Source organism: Trichoderma breve (genome assembly GCF_028502605.1).
Source record: "Trichoderma breve strain T069 chromosome 7 map unlocalized scaffold00007, whole genome shotgun sequence".
Taxonomy (NCBI): Eukaryota; Fungi; Ascomycota; class Sordariomycetes; order Hypocreales; family Hypocreaceae; genus Trichoderma; species Trichoderma breve.
This window is the reverse complement of record NW_026611593.1, coordinates 2456604-2471625: the sequence shown is the minus strand read 5'-3', so window position 1 is coordinate 2471625 and position 15022 is coordinate 2456604. Positions and strand designations below refer to the sequence as shown.

General features: G+C 45.7%; 4 protein-coding genes across 4 annotated transcripts; 1 reads left to right on the top strand and 3 right to left on the bottom strand.

The window, feature by feature from the left end:
* Positions 1-1961: 1961 nt before the first annotated feature.
* On the bottom strand, positions 1962-4014 carry T069G_10957 (NACHT domain-containing protein; the record flags this gene model as incomplete). The annotated part of the gene is made up of 3 exons (XM_056178167.1): positions 1962-2000; positions 2056-3305; positions 3348-4014. The coding sequence occupies 3 exons, from the start codon at positions 4012-4014 to the stop codon at positions 1962-1964; spliced, it is 1956 nt and encodes a 651-aa protein (XP_056024457.1).
* A 917-nt stretch (positions 4015-4931) lies between these two features.
* Positions 4932-7105, bottom strand: T069G_10956 (uncharacterized protein; the record flags this gene model as incomplete). Its single annotated transcript, XM_056178166.1, has 3 exons — positions 4932-6040; positions 6194-6710; positions 6920-7105. The coding sequence occupies 3 exons, from the start codon at positions 7103-7105 to the stop codon at positions 4932-4934; spliced, it is 1812 nt and encodes a 603-aa protein (XP_056024456.1).
* Positions 7106-8092: 987 nt separating this feature from the next.
* On the bottom strand, positions 8093-11020 carry T069G_10955 (phosphorylase superfamily domain-containing protein; the record flags this gene model as incomplete). The annotated part of the gene is made up of 4 exons (XM_056178165.1): positions 8093-8408; positions 8466-10045; positions 10320-10646; positions 10712-11020. The coding sequence occupies 4 exons, from the start codon at positions 11018-11020 to the stop codon at positions 8093-8095; spliced, it is 2532 nt and encodes an 843-aa protein (XP_056024455.1).
* A 290-nt stretch (positions 11021-11310) lies between these two features.
* T069G_10954 (uncharacterized protein) lies at positions 11311-14951 on the top strand (the record flags this gene model as incomplete). Its single annotated transcript, XM_056178164.1, has 4 exons — positions 11311-11575; positions 11638-12409; positions 12485-14317; positions 14384-14951. 4 exons carry the CDS (start codon positions 11311-11313, stop codon positions 14949-14951), a joined length of 3438 nt encoding a protein of 1145 aa, XP_056024454.1.
* Positions 14952-15022: the final 71 nt, after the last annotated feature.

Below are 15022 nucleotides of genomic sequence, written 5' to 3'. Positions count from 1 at the left end.
ATGCTGATGCGATTAGTCTGCCGTTGGGTGACAGAGAAACCTCGCAATCATCGATGATATTGTTGCCAAGAGAGTTATCGTCTGGGCCTGTGTCTATGAAGCTTTCTTGGCCTATGTCTATAACGCTGACCACTGAATCCTCAGCACTGAATATCTTGCTTCCATCAGAAGAAAATATCAAAAGGGAGCTTGACATTCTGATCTTTCGCAAGCACTTGCCGGAAATTGTGCTAAGAAGCTCAACTCCTTGGGAACTAGCAATTGCTAGTAGCTTTCCATCGGGTGAAAAAGTGAAGTCATAAATGAAGTCTTTGGTTTGGAATGACCATATAATCTCACTTGACGACGTATCTAACAACATAAAAACGTGGATGTCTGGTTGTGATAATGCACCCGAAGATATTTTTTTTTTAAGGGCCAGAGAACAACAATCCGGAGAAAATCTCATACCATTAAAAACCCCGATGGTATCCGTAAGAATATGCATGGTGCTTGCAGTATTCATGTTGATGATGTCGACGTAAGGCTCTCTATGCCCTGCTATTATATTGTCGCCATTAGGTGAGAAAGTGCAAAAGGCTAACCGCGGAGAGCCCCAATCTTCGAATTGGATCTTCTTGATTATTTGACCTGTTTCAGTATTCCAGATTGAAGCAGTGATAATTTGGCCAGGCTTATTACCTTTCCAAGTGAACCTCCGGGAGAGACAACCAAGTATGTGAGGCGCTGAACCCAGGAATGAAGATGTTACTAGGTGATCCTCGATTCGAAGCTGCTGCAACGCTTTACCCGTTGTAACGTCCCAAACCGCAAGTTGATAATGGCCTGGAAACTCATAACTTGATACCAGCTCCTCTCTATTCCAAGGAGAAAAATAAGAGGCATTTCTGCCCCTTTTCGTAAGAAGATCGTTTAGGGACGCATTCAAGACGCGAAATGTTTTCCCACTATAAGTTTCCCATATAGTTATAGCAGCATCTTCATAGCTAGAGGCTATCCACGTTCTGCAGCAAGAAACAGCGAGCGAGCTGATCCTTTTACCAGTTTCGTATGTCCTCGAAATTGGAACCCATTCGGCTTCACCGGCAGGCAATGTTTGAATCCATTTGGGAGCTGCTTTTTCAAATTGGCGACGAGTAATGCTTTGAGTTGGACTGAAGATTATGGCAGACACATAAACTTGTAGAGGGTAGTTTGCTATGCCATTGCCAAATGTTTGGATAAATCTGCAAGCATCCCCGACAAGCTCAAGTAATCCTGATACTTTGGAATCAGCCTGTTGCAGTGATTTAGAAGATGTTTTCCAGTCACAATGCTTCATATACAACTTACGACCAATTTTTCTAGTCGTTGCATTCCCACTATCCCGTCGGAAATACTTCTGAGAAGGCTCAAAGCCTCTAGCCAGTAAACATATTTTTCTTTGAGAAATTCCTCTACCAATTTATGGCTCTTAAAAGAATCATGAATGTCTGTTGTACCTTTGTATATAGATTGTGCAAAATGATCAATCCAGTATACACAGCCATATCTGATAGGAATAAGTAAATCGTCGCCCAAGTTATGCTGTGAGAGATTATCTATCGAAAATGCTGGATCGATCAGATTATACATGTCCTTTCTTAAAGTGTTTCTCATAAAAATAATAGACACCTTGAAGATCTCTCTGTGAACATATTCAGTGCCGTTTGGGAATAACCAATGGCTCCCTTCTTTGACGAGAAAGTCTTTAGCAGATTGATGGACGAAGTATATAGTGCCCCTTTTCATGGTTAAAAAGGAGCCACAGTGGCCTAGTACATCTTCCCAGTCATACTCGGAGGGCAACATTGTTTGCTCATGACGGCCATTGTTGATTAGAGGAACAAGCTCTTCATTGGTAAGAGGCCGGTAGGCGACTGTAGCGATTGCTATAACCTTTCTGCTGATATCTGATATACTTGGATCACATACTCTACTTATCATCCTTTCATAGAGTTGATTAAGCCCTGGAGGGAAATCTGCCGATTTTGGGAGAGGATCAGATCGTGGTGCTTTCTTTAAGAGATCGCATACTAATGCAACCCAGAGAAAAGTTCCGTTTGCATTATTAGAGAGATATCTCTCGATCTTTTCTCTTGTAGGTTGTTTATAACCCTTCCTGTTGGCTAGAAGCTGCACTTTATGTCGAATGTAGGTAGATATAGCATTTGACACAGATTCTGCATTAAGCTCGAGGCTTACAGTCGATTTGTTCTCTGCGGTTGCCAGCGACTCTTGAATATCTGCCTCATTGCGACTTGATACGAGCCATTTCGCCTGAGAGGATGATGTCGACAATCTCACTATGATTTCAAGGAATTGTGTGGAATCCACCACACACTCGTCTAGCGCATCGATAATAAAGATTGGCTCCCTCGATTTTAATAAATCATCCTTGAGCATCTGTTCAAATATCCGTGATAGGATGATCCAGGAATTGACACCTTCAAATGCTGACTTTCCTGACTTGTCGTACTCATGTCTGATATAAGAGATAAGTGCCGGGTACTGGACAACCATCATATGCAACAAGCCACGTAGTATCGCCGAAGCATTGTTAAGGCGGTTATCTGTCGCTTGGCAGAGAAAGTAATAGATGTTGCCTCTGGAGCTCGTCGTCTTTAGCTCGTTAATAATGCCGCATAGTAGCATTGTTTTTCCTTTGCCCGGATCGCCCTTGATCCACAGTAGACGAGTTTCAGGGTCGTCGAGCCACTGTACGAACTCCTCGTTGCGTATGATCCAGATATATGCATCCAGAAGCAACCCTCCCTTTGTGTCTTCGATACGCTGCTTATCATCCTCAGGGTTTGTGATAAACAATGCATCTAGACAAGTTCTGTTCTCTTGGAGCTGAGAATGCACTTGATCGGCCTTCAGCTCTGTGACAGGCGATTTATCAGTCTGGGGGTAGCGCTCAATTAAAGCCCTTGCAACCGACGCAGAAGTTGCGGCGGCGAAGTTTTGCCACTCTGCCCATTTTCTTGTCTTGTGACCATCTCCATAATCACTCACACCCTTGACAATGATGCATGGCAGCTCGTCCCAGATTCCAGCGCCTTCCATCTCAAAAGCGATGATGCCGTGTGTTTTAGCCAGGGAGTCGCGGTGGACACCTGAGTTGAAGGCCGTGTCGCCGGAACCAAAGCGTCCGAAAAATATGGACGGAATTTGTGCGGCCTTCAACTCCAGCAGGCTCTTTTGGTGTAGACGATCTCGATGTTTCAAAGTTCTGAGTCCGCAACCAGTCTGTTCACAGTCCAAATTTCTGGCTTCATCACACACTGCATGCAAGTCCTCTTCTGGGTTGTAATCGGCACACACACATTGTGATGAATTGTAATGTCTGTGGCAATGAGTTGACTCGAAGAGAATATCGGTTTCAAAACCAGGGTACATGTATGTTGCCCCTTTGTGTCTTTGTCGATACTTCGCCTCCGAAACAAGACTCTGGATCTGCTCTAGATGCAATGTTGCCTTCTCCTCTAGGCGCTGTAGTCCCATCTCGGTTTTAAAATTGGCGATAAACTTTCGGATATTGTTGTTCGCGCGCCCTTGACGATCCTCAAGAGTGCTTCTTCTCTTAAGTGCATGATGAAACGGGCTGCTGAGATCATACTGGATGACTGTTTCGCTGATGATTACATCGCCAAGAAGCAATTCTTCCTCATTTGCATCTGGGACGCCCTCGCATATTCCGGTAAGAAGTAGGAGTTCAATGCAAGGATAACTCGAACGAAGACTAGCTGATGTACTAGCTGCGTTGGCTTTGCCTGAATTGCAGAGGAGCACCACAACAATATTATATTTGCCCATGTATCCTGTGGTGTAGGTGTTTAGATCACCCCGGGCTCTGCCGAATGGGTCACCATCCATGTCCCAAAAACCATCCAAGAGAAAACAGACAGCATCATATTCGAGTGCCCTTGTACAGACGATTGCAATCTCGAATTCGTCTCTGCTAGTTGGCTGAGACAGTTTGTCTGCCACCATATTGACGATGAAAGTTGTTGTTATAGTGAAATTAAATTGTAGGCGCTCAATATCGTGATAAAATACCAATTTGAACGGGAAGTTCATAGATGCCTAATTCTGAAGAGGTCGGGCTTTTTTCGAATCCCTCTTCCTGCGGTTAAAAGGGTTTATGATAACGGATATCAATTGAGGGCATGCGATTGGATTATACCATATGCATCCGCGTGCATGGAGAACCAAGGCTGTAGGCATTAATTGGGCATAGACTCAGCCATACATGTCGCGTATCAGCTAATGACGCAATTTGATGCCCAATATGTGATTTTGAGAGGCCTATGGACATTTGTGCCAGATGATGTTTCTTCAACACTAAATCTTGTTGGCGTTGTACAATCTTGTCCAAATTGGAATTGAGCAGCTATCTATGTCCACGTTTTAGGCCAATCTGACGAAAGCCTCATGTAAGTAGACGAGCTTAGTTGTCCGATGGGTTTAATCCAAATGACATAAATCAAGGAGCCATCTTCGGCCACTACGTACATGTTAGTAGTTGTCTCAGAGACTGTGCGAGTTTTAGGCCCTCCAAGTCGTCTCCTTGTACAAACATATGTGATTCCTGAAATTTGCCCTCGAAAACTTCTCCAATATCTTCGTAATCGGAATTTGTCTGAATATTCCTGAAGTCATGCTGCTTCAACTAAACCATCCTGAGCCGCGGTGTTCTTGCTTGAGCTAACGTGTCTGGGTACAAGTGACCACATCTAAGACGTCTATTGACATACAGAAATGAGAATACTATACTGTATAGTATGCCTGCCCGATCATTACAGTAAAAGATTTGCTCAGATGCCCAAGGTAGCTATGAAAAATATATGTATTCACACTTGCACCTCACAACATAAAGTCCATAATCTCACTGGTGTGTTTTGAAGATATTAGTAGCCCAGCCTTGTTTCCATTGTCTTCTCCATAGTCTCAAGCTCCTTCAAGTCCTGAACATCGCATAACAAATCGTTCTCCTCATTAAAGTGGTGAAATAGAAGCACTGTTCTTGACGACTTCCACATAGGCACTTGACCCTCTTCACCGGCTTCCTCGTTACGGATAATGGTACATATGAGAAGCACTATCGCTAAGAATTGTAACGCAACGGGCAGAGAAACCCACGCCCAGTATACGCGAAAGTAGCTGAAATCAACCTGCATGAGGCCGTACGCGCGTTGCGCCGCGCTCTGCTGAAGGCTGTCGGTCATACTTCTCGCGACTCGGTCCATCACATCAGTGAAACTTGCGTTCATAAATGCTGGTAATACGCCAACCCCGGCGTAATGATCAATAAGATTGCCGACACCGTAATCAACACTACCCTCGAAAGCTGGGGAGGCGAAAAAAACCTGCAGAGGTTCAACTTCATCCATGCTGACAAAAAAGTCATGGCCCTCGGCAGTGTAGTTGATGTGTGCGGCCGTCACGTCGAGAGGATTGTTGACCGATTGGCCCTGGTAAACACCATCACTAAGTGGGATCAATACTCGCGATCCAATGTGGAGATTTTTCTCATCCGAAGTGACGAGCGAATAGTTCCAAGCAACCAGGCTGAAGGTACATTCAATAATGTCCGGCATAGCGGGCTCAGTGACGGCAATATGGTCTATGTAATATCGCCCAAAATATGAATCACTGAGAAAAGCAACGTGCATGAAGGAGCCGTTGGCAGCCGTGGCTTCAGCCCCCAATGTCATGGTCCTTAGGGACGCTGCAGTGACACTGCCGTCGGCCGCTCCAACCATCCACGTATATGGGAATACAATACCACCAGGGGTTGTTAGGTTTACCGCCCCAAAAGCGACGCGGTTCCAATTTGCTATCTGTGAAATGTTGGCTGTTTGGGCTGTTACATTGCTGCAAACACTGTCGAATCCCAGGACTATCTGGCTGGCAGGCCAAGTGCAATTAGAGCCACAAGTGTACGACTTCGACCAATTAGTTTCTGAAAGCCCTCGAAAGATGGAGGCTTGCATGGAAAACCCCAGGGTCGACTGCGCTAATTATGAGAACAACTTATTAGCTCTTAGCCCAGTCAGAATATTTTCCTGATGGATGTTTCTTTTATAAGGGAGCAGAAAGAAAGACAAAGATAATCAAAAGAAAATGGAGGTATACATGCCATTTTCGGTTATAACATGAACAAGTTTACCAAGGCTTTCAGTATAAGTATAAAACGCGGGCGAATTGTTGTTGCTTATATATTCGGAAGCGGATCCGATTTTGACCGATTGTTGGATCAAGAAGCCGGTGAAAACGTCCAGAATAATAATGACAGATGCTAATGCCGTTAAACCCCATCTGATTGACCATATAACTCTGATAGCACCAACTGGTCCACCAGAGCCCCGATCGAGTAGAGTAAAGTGCTGAAGTCGATGCCTCTTGGTCTGTTTCAAGTATCGCCACTTCTCTTGATCAAAACATGCAGGTACTGCAAACCCAAGTGTCATGCTGGATAATGTCGAAAGGATATTTATTGCCGCGTTGATGGTGATGGATCCAACTCGCCAAGAGGTTGTCCGTTGATCGTTCATCGCGGCCAAGATGCCTATGATGGCAGCCATGCATAAGATGCTGGTGAATAAAGCCAGCATTTCCCATTTCCATGTCGCAAAGGCTGACAGCTTTGAGAGAAGGCACCGCCGCCACCGCCGCTCAGTTTCAGTCTGGTAAATGGCGTTATGATAATTCCCATCAGGTTCTGCTTCGTTGAGATGGTCATGTTTAGCTCCCGGTTGTGAATAGATCTGGGTCTTTCGCCTCGTAAATCGACTTCTAATGAAGTTAAACCCTCTATTCTAGGTTAGAGATGCTTTTGGAATATGCTCCATTTGAAGTCTACGTTCTTTGTCCATTTAGATGAATGAGATGTTACCTCGCCAAGGTAGTTTCGTTCTTCACCTTGTTCCACGGCTTGATAGTGCGTATCACTTTTGGGCACTTGGAAGATGGTATTACTGAGTGGTTCTTTCGTGGAAGGGGTTTCAAAGGTAAAGTTGAAATTGCTGGTCTCTGTCGTGTCCGGACCGGTGGCCGTGTCCTGGTGCTCTTCGACTAACATGGTGAACTTGGGGCCGTCACGGATCAAGCTTTCATGGCCTTTACTTCGCTTCTGGTGCGAATTTGGGGGTGAAGACACAACAGGGAATCAGAACAATCTACTACTTTTCTAATCCCGTGAGAATTAGAAGAGGAGAGAGAAATGGGTAGAAGAGAGAATGATGGCAATCGCCGGTCAAGCGGGGCTAACGAGTTGAGTAAGGCTGAAACCTGATGCCTGCAGCATGCAAAAGTCCCAATAGCACTTGTAATGTCGTGCTATTGCAGGGTGCTGCCTTTACTACATCGAGACAGAAGGACGACCAACAGAGCAACCAACAGAGCAACCAACAGAGCAACCAACAGCAGTTTCCACGCTTTTGCGGTTGCGGATCCCTGGCGTCGGGGAACCAACTCGAGCTCGCTTAATGCTCATCCCGCAGATCCCATATCTCCGCAAAGCCATTTTCTAGGTAGACTTAGCAGCCAATTTTGCCAGGGTAAGTTTCAAGACTTACCAGAACAAACATGGAATGATGCGCAGGTACAGGTATGATATGACACCCACTCAAGAAGCCCATAACATCACATGCAAATGTTGACGGGTAGCTTGTCGGTCACCATATTGGCAATCGGGGCTCATAGTATAGACGACTTCCTTGATAGTAAGGGATCAGCAAGGCGCATTCAAGAAATGTAGCAATTATTGTGATACGAAGCCAGCCGAGAGAGAGAGAGAGGAGACAAAGCCATGCAGGATTCCAAGCGAGACGGGGCTGGGGCATCCTTCTACCCCCTGTTCTCGCGGCTGAAAGCTACTGTAAATGATACGTTCCCTAAGAGGCATCTAGAACAATTCGAGGAGGTGGGCAAGGCAGGTGGCCTATGTATACACGTGCAAGGAGAAACAAGGCTGCGGGCTGGAAATTAGGCATGGGCCCAAGTATGCGTGCCGCGTATCATCTAATGATACAATTTATCTATCACAGTCTTATCAGAATCTTTCTATCTATGTGTACTTCTCAAGAAGGGCTTTCATAACCGATGCTGCCGTAGCAGCAGCAAAGTTCTGCCACATCTTATTCTTGTGGCTATCAGCATAGTCGCAAATGCCTTTCACAACAATACAAGGGAGTTCATCCCAAGCGCCCGCCCCCTCCATCTCAAATGCGATAAGGTCGTGTTCTTCAGCGATTCGATCGCGGTCCTGACTAGACCTCATCACCGTGTCTCCCGATCCTATGGATCCGAGAAGTATCGCAGGTGCTTGAGCCTCCTTGTGACGTCCTTGTTGTTCCAGCTGAAGCTTATGCTTTATCCGACGCCTTTCAACGAGAAACTTCTCGTCGCATTGTAACTTATGACAAGATAATTTTTGAGACTTGTCACAAGTCTCGTGAGGACTTCTGCAGAGACAGTGCGGTTCACCGTTGTGTTTGTGAACGTAGGTAGTCTCAAATAGCTTATCATTTGCAGCTCCCGGACACAGATACTGTTCTATAGAGTGCTCTGTGGAGGCGCTGTTCTGTATATGCTCCAGGTAGAAGGCTGCCTGCTTCTCAAGCTGTCTTCTCCCGCGGTTTGTGTCGCAAATTTTGAGCAGACTTCGGATGTCTTTGCTGGGCCTTCCAAGACTGTCTGTTGAGGTATCTTTGGGCACGAACTTATCGCCGTGACGTCTCCCGAAATCGTATTGAAAAACGGACGTACTCAGAACGACGTCTCCAAGAACAAGCTCTTTTGCAGTTCCAGGACCAGGTACCCCGCCACATATACCAGTTAACAGGAGAAGCTTCAGTTCTGGAAAGCTCAATCGAAGACTTGCGGCTGCACTGGCCGCACCAACTTTCCCCATGTCCGGTAATAGTACTAGAACAATGTTATGCTTGCCGATCCTCCCAGTTGTATATATGTTTGGGTCTCGCGTAGCCTTTCCATACTGGTCGCCATCCTCATCCCAAAATTCATCTATGAGAATACAGACGGCGTCATATTCGAGCGGCAGCGCACAGACGATTGCGATTTCGAAATCGTCGCGGGAAGCTGGACGTGATCGGATTGTAGAGATAGTAAGAACGGCCTTTTGAGGCTGAGGTGATGTGTGTTGCTTGTCCAGCAGGGAGGAAACATCATCGTAGTTCGGCTGAGGAGAGAGTGTTTTAGTGATTTCGGCGTGAGGACGATGGTACATATTGTGTACTTTTGATCCAAGGTTAATTTTCCTTTCTGCTTCTTCATCAAGAGCATCCATCGACAAAAACTCTTTAAAGATCGTCCCGACTTCCGTCTCAAGAGGCTTTACGATATCGTTGAAAAGCGATTCTCGCAGCATCCGCTCATCACACGTGTCACTGATGGAAAAGTTTGCCATAAGACATTTTTGGATTGCATCCCGATATACAGTCGAAATGAAGTCGGGCCGCAACTCCTTGAATAGTTCCAAAGCCTTGCACCAGAGATCATCGTAGTTGGTAATGTCCTCTTCGTACCCCAGGTACGACTCCAATTTTTGCCCAAGGTGGATCTCAAGCAGAGTCACGCCGAGCTCAAGGAATTCGGGATACTTGTGGTAACCATCCGGATCATATAGTGGACCACCCAACTTTTGAGGATCAGATGATAAAAAGGGCCGCAAAGGGAACTGTGTGCCGTCCCCGAAGAATACGATATTCTTTCGGCTCCATCGTTCTTTCGTCCAGGATCCCCCATAGAAATGGAAGAGAGAGTAGCAGAGTGTGAGACTGAGAGTGAATTTTGCCATTGCTGTCCATCTTTTGGCTTGAGATGCTATGAGAGTGTTGAGATCCACTTCTTCTTGTAATGTTTCACGCTTGTGTCTTCTCTCATCAGGCTTATGGCTCTGCATACCTTCACCTATAGGGTCCAAAATTATGTTCAGCCTCCAGAATTCGGATCTGGATTTTGAATGAGTATCTAGGAGGGTGCAAACGCATTGGTAAGTCTTTGGATTGTCAATTAGCCATAGTTCTGTGGACTTTGGTATCCCCTCTAGCTCAGCAAACCCGACCCTCGCTTTTCGTCTAGTTTGACCGGTCAGAATTGGCACACAAATGGTAGCTTAGTATGTAGTATTACCTCGGTTGTTGAATGTCGTAAACTGAGATTTCATGCCACTTGTGTTCAGCTGCATCAGGCGCGAGCAATATACTCAAGCAGTTCACCTCATGGTCTTGACGTTGCTTCCCCCTTCTGTAGGTTCCAATCCTAAGCCTTACTTCACGCTGAGGTGCACCTCCACACCTGTTACAAGTTACGTGCACCGAGGAAAAGACGCGATCGGCAAATGCAACGAGTTCACCTGATGGTTCTAGGGAAGTCATGGGTGGTTGTGGTCTGTCAATGCTCGGGACATCATCTCCGAATCGTTGAAGCTCATCCGACAGCCTCTCCAAGGCATCTTGTAGAGAGCCCCATGCGATGGTTTGGTTTTCGATGGGATTAATGTGTAATCTTGCTAATCCTTCTTTCCAGTTGTCAGACATGGGGACAAGCTTTTGCATAGCCCGAAGCCGAGGGTGCCTGCATGATGGGTCATGAGATTCCTTGAGATCGGTCAGTTAGCGGCATAAAGGTGGATAAGCTATACCAGTATCTGATGGCTTCATACATGTTCCTTTTGAAGTAGTGCAAAATCGATAACCTTGTCAAAGACTTCCTCAAGTAAGTCGGCCAAACTTGCGATCTGCCCTACGAACCAGTGTGTCTTTTCGGCTTCTCTGATAGCGCCAAGATGGCCATTCAGTACCGTGGCGGCCGTGTATATATTACCTAAATACCCATATCGCCTATCGCGTGGATCCAAACTCTTCTCCAAGTGACTGATGAGCTCCTTCAAGATAGGCAATGTGTACAAGACGAGCTTGAGGCAGTCGTCTGAATCCGTGCTATTGTTTGGAGATGAAATAACGCCGCCCATATTATAACATTTGGAGGAAAGAGGGGGGAAAGAAGTAATGCTTAAGCCATCAATATACATATAATAATGATAATAATGATGACGGGATATATTCTAGGTTTGAGTGCAACGAGGCTGCAGATGAGCGGGGGAAATTGAACAGTGAGGCGAATGGTTGGTGCCGTTATCAAAACCCCGCATTTCTCAGCACAATCCATGTAAGAGCAATAAACGAGTTGCTCTATTTCACTCCCAGTCAATACTCAAATTGACTTCGTAAAGAATCGCTTCTCAAGTACATTCGACTTGCTATGCCTCCAAGTGTCACTATTCGCGAACGTGCGGCTACTTGTGTTGATCTATTTTCCCAGGCCATCTTGCTTCTAGCTCAAACTGAAAGCTCGGAAGACCAAAATGGCTTGTTCGACGAATTCGGCCGGTTCAAACTCTGGACGTCCAATATAGGCGTTTTTGCGGATCTTCACTCTTCGTTGGATTATCGGCTCCGAGATTTCAGCGATATTAAAGACTCCTTCACAAGACAGCTCATTACTGTCGAGAACAGGCTGCAACAGCGTATGTAAATTTATCTCCACAGAAATACTATTTACATATATACTAAATATAGAGAAAAAAAGTACTCGATGCTGCTCTGCAGGATCTGTCCAAAACTTGGATCAAGGAAGATAAAGATAAAGATGGAGAGCCAGGCATCTCCATATCCACCAAGTCCACAACGGCCGCCACGTTTCAAGACTGGAATAATACCCAACTGTTGCAATCAATCCACCAGAGCATTGACTGGCTCCATAGGCTGTCTAATCTTGTCAGGAAAGCCAGTTTTGCCAACCAACATAAAAGGGCTGATAAGTTCATACTTAAAGATGAAGACAACAACGATATGAGTGATACTCTAACCGACTATTACACAAAGCTTATCAAGCGAGAATTCAGTGGCTTGCAAAACACTCTAGTCCAACGACTAGCAGCATCTATGTTGATGAGGCGAAGGCGGATAATGTACAGGCGATCTCAGCAGCAACGTTGGAAGATACCTCAAGTCGAACCCAGGACTAAAAACCTTGAGCTGGTCACCCCATCAAGCAAATCGGAGTCGACTCCTCTAGGACCAAACTTCCCAGTAAAAACCGAGAAAGTATTTGTGTCGAAGCCTGAAGGAATAACTACGGCGCCATCGCGTTTAACAGCAACTACCATCGACACAAACATCCGCAGACGTGTGTCAGCGCCATCCGGCATATCTAAAGGAAGCACTGCTCCGCTGAATGAGCAAAGCCAGCTGCTCGTACCACCTCCTCCCAAGGGGGCCAACTTTGGCGAGGATTTCGTTTGCGACTATTGTTGTCTTATTCTCCCGAGCAAGATTGCTTTGAACCGAAATGCCTGGGCGTGAGTATCCACACAAAATCTCTTACTTTAATTACCTCGTGTGAGCAAAGTTGTAACTCTCTGGCACACAAATAGGGATCATGTCAACAAAGATCTATATCCGTATGTTTGCGTTGTTGACAAATGCGACGATCCCATCGAAATTTATTCATCTCGAAAGGAATGGCTTGCCCACATGAAGACACGCCACCTCATGAGATGGTACTGCATTGCCAAACCACATACACAACCTTTAGAATTCGACAGTGAGAACGGATTTATCGAGCATATGAAGGTTGGACACCCAGGAAAATTCAGGAACGACCAGCTATCGCTTGTTGCAGAGAACAGCTCACGCCCAAAGGATTCTGTGTTTGATGATTGTCCATTCTGCATGGGCACCTCCGATAATCTTGAGGAGCATTTTGCGCTACATCTTCGAGACCTTGCATTGCGGTCATTGCCGTGGCCAGATGACGACGAGTGTGACTCTCAGCGGGGAGAGTACCTGCACAGCGACAACTCGATATCTGATGAAAATACTCGAAGCACTATTGAAGACTTCATATCAGAATCAGTAAAGTCTAGTATAATAGGAATTATAGATGAAGATGATGGTTCCGAACTTAATGCAGGGGAGTGGTTAAATCCACGTAGCTATTTTTGCGACTCTGCTAGTCTATACGACTCACCACGTCTATACGACTCACCACGTCTGCGAGAACAGCTTTCTGATAAGATCTTGATAAGATTGGCAATCAAGAAATACCGAGGAGTCACAGAACTATCTACTCTAGTAGATAAACTTGAGACTCTCCTCAGTGACGAATATTCACAGGCTGAAAACGCTGCGCACCTTGAGGAAGCTTTTGTCATTATACAGCAGCTCACAAAAGAAAATTCGCTAGGCCAAGAGGACTCTGATGACCAATCGGACAAGCCGTACACAGTTCAAGAAGAGATCTTGCGTGTTAGTTCTGAGCTTCCAAACGTCAGGTGGGACAGTATTGACATGGGCAACTTGACGCTGAGTGCCTCGCTCAAAGGCCCATGGGGTAAAGATGGAGCAGATATCTTCATCAAAATAAAGATTGATATACCTACAGAGTATCCCGAGCTTAAAGCGCCAAAGTTTATTATTGAGAAAAGCTCATCTATACCAGAAGAAACACACAAGAGGCTTGATCAAGAGCTCTATGAACTTGCAGAGCAGTTTGCACAAAAAAAGCAAAATTGTCTGGGGATAATCTTTACCTATCTATTGGGAGAAGTTGATTTTGAATCTGCTACTCCTTTCTCAAAGACTAATCGCGACTTAAGTGACGATAGTTCAACAGAAGATGACGACGACATTCTAGTTGGTGGAGCGGCGTCTATGTCTCAGGAGCTTCCTCCTGCGGATGCGGACCCTGACGAAGCCGTTCCTTCTGTTAGCTCCCAAACACCAGACAAGTTTCTCAAGATTGCCATCATATGTACACTTTTGACTGAGTACGATGCAGTCTGTCTTATCTTGGACGCATTTTGGGACAAAGATTCTAAACTGGAAGATCGAGGCGAAAGTATTTACACCACCGGGCGCGTTGGGAGGCACGATGTTCTGGTTGCTTTCTTGCCCTATACGAGAAAAACAGTTGCTACGAATCCTGTACCGCTTCTCCATTTGCTTAACCCGCAATTAGAGCTCTTTTTACTAGTTGGTGTTTGCGGAGGTGTACCCAAGATTAAGTATGGTAAACAAGAGAGCAAAATAATGCTAGGAGACGCTGTAATCAGTAGGAGTGTTCTTGAGTACGACTTGGGCAGCACTGACAAATTCATTAGCAAAAGCACCCTGCGTACTAACATAAAAAAAGAAGTCAAACGTGCTCTGTACGGATCTTCCCAGTCAAAGTCAGGTGGATTGACGCTGGGGCGAGAAATGCACCGGTATCTGGTTGAACTCCGGAGCAGAGACATCGAAGATCAGAAATTACTGGGTGTAATCAAACACAGATACAACTATCCAGGAGGGCTCAACGATCGCCTGTTCGAGGCACACTACATTCATAAGCACCGTATCACGGCTAACGATTGCACTGTGTGCAATGGCCATCCTGATGCTGCCTGCGATAATGTTCTCCATTGCAATATATGTAATGGTGGGCCTGATTCTGTTTGCGACGATGCTCGCAAAGCCTCTTGCCAGGAGATTGGGTGTAACAAGCAGGAATTTGTTATCCGAAATAATCCCCAGGAAGATTATATTCCAACGATACACTTCGGGGAGATTGCATCGGATGACATCGTAGTGAGGGACGGACTGGAGCGAGACAGAATATCAAATCACCGAGGGGCTATTGCCTTTGACATGAACACATTTTGTGACTGGCAAAAGTTACCCTGTATCTTCATCAAGGGCGTATGCAATTATGCCGATGGCCACAAGGACGACAGCTGGCAGAACTTTGCGGCGGCAACGGCGGCGGCGGCAACAAAGGCTTTTTTGAGGAGATACAACGATTGGGACGATGATCATAAAGATGTTAAGCGACAGGACTTCATGTGGCAAGCCAAAAATTAGAAGAATGCCGATATTCTTCAAGTGAGACGTCGACTGGAGCTAGGGTGGGAGGCGTGAGAACAAGGAGAGCG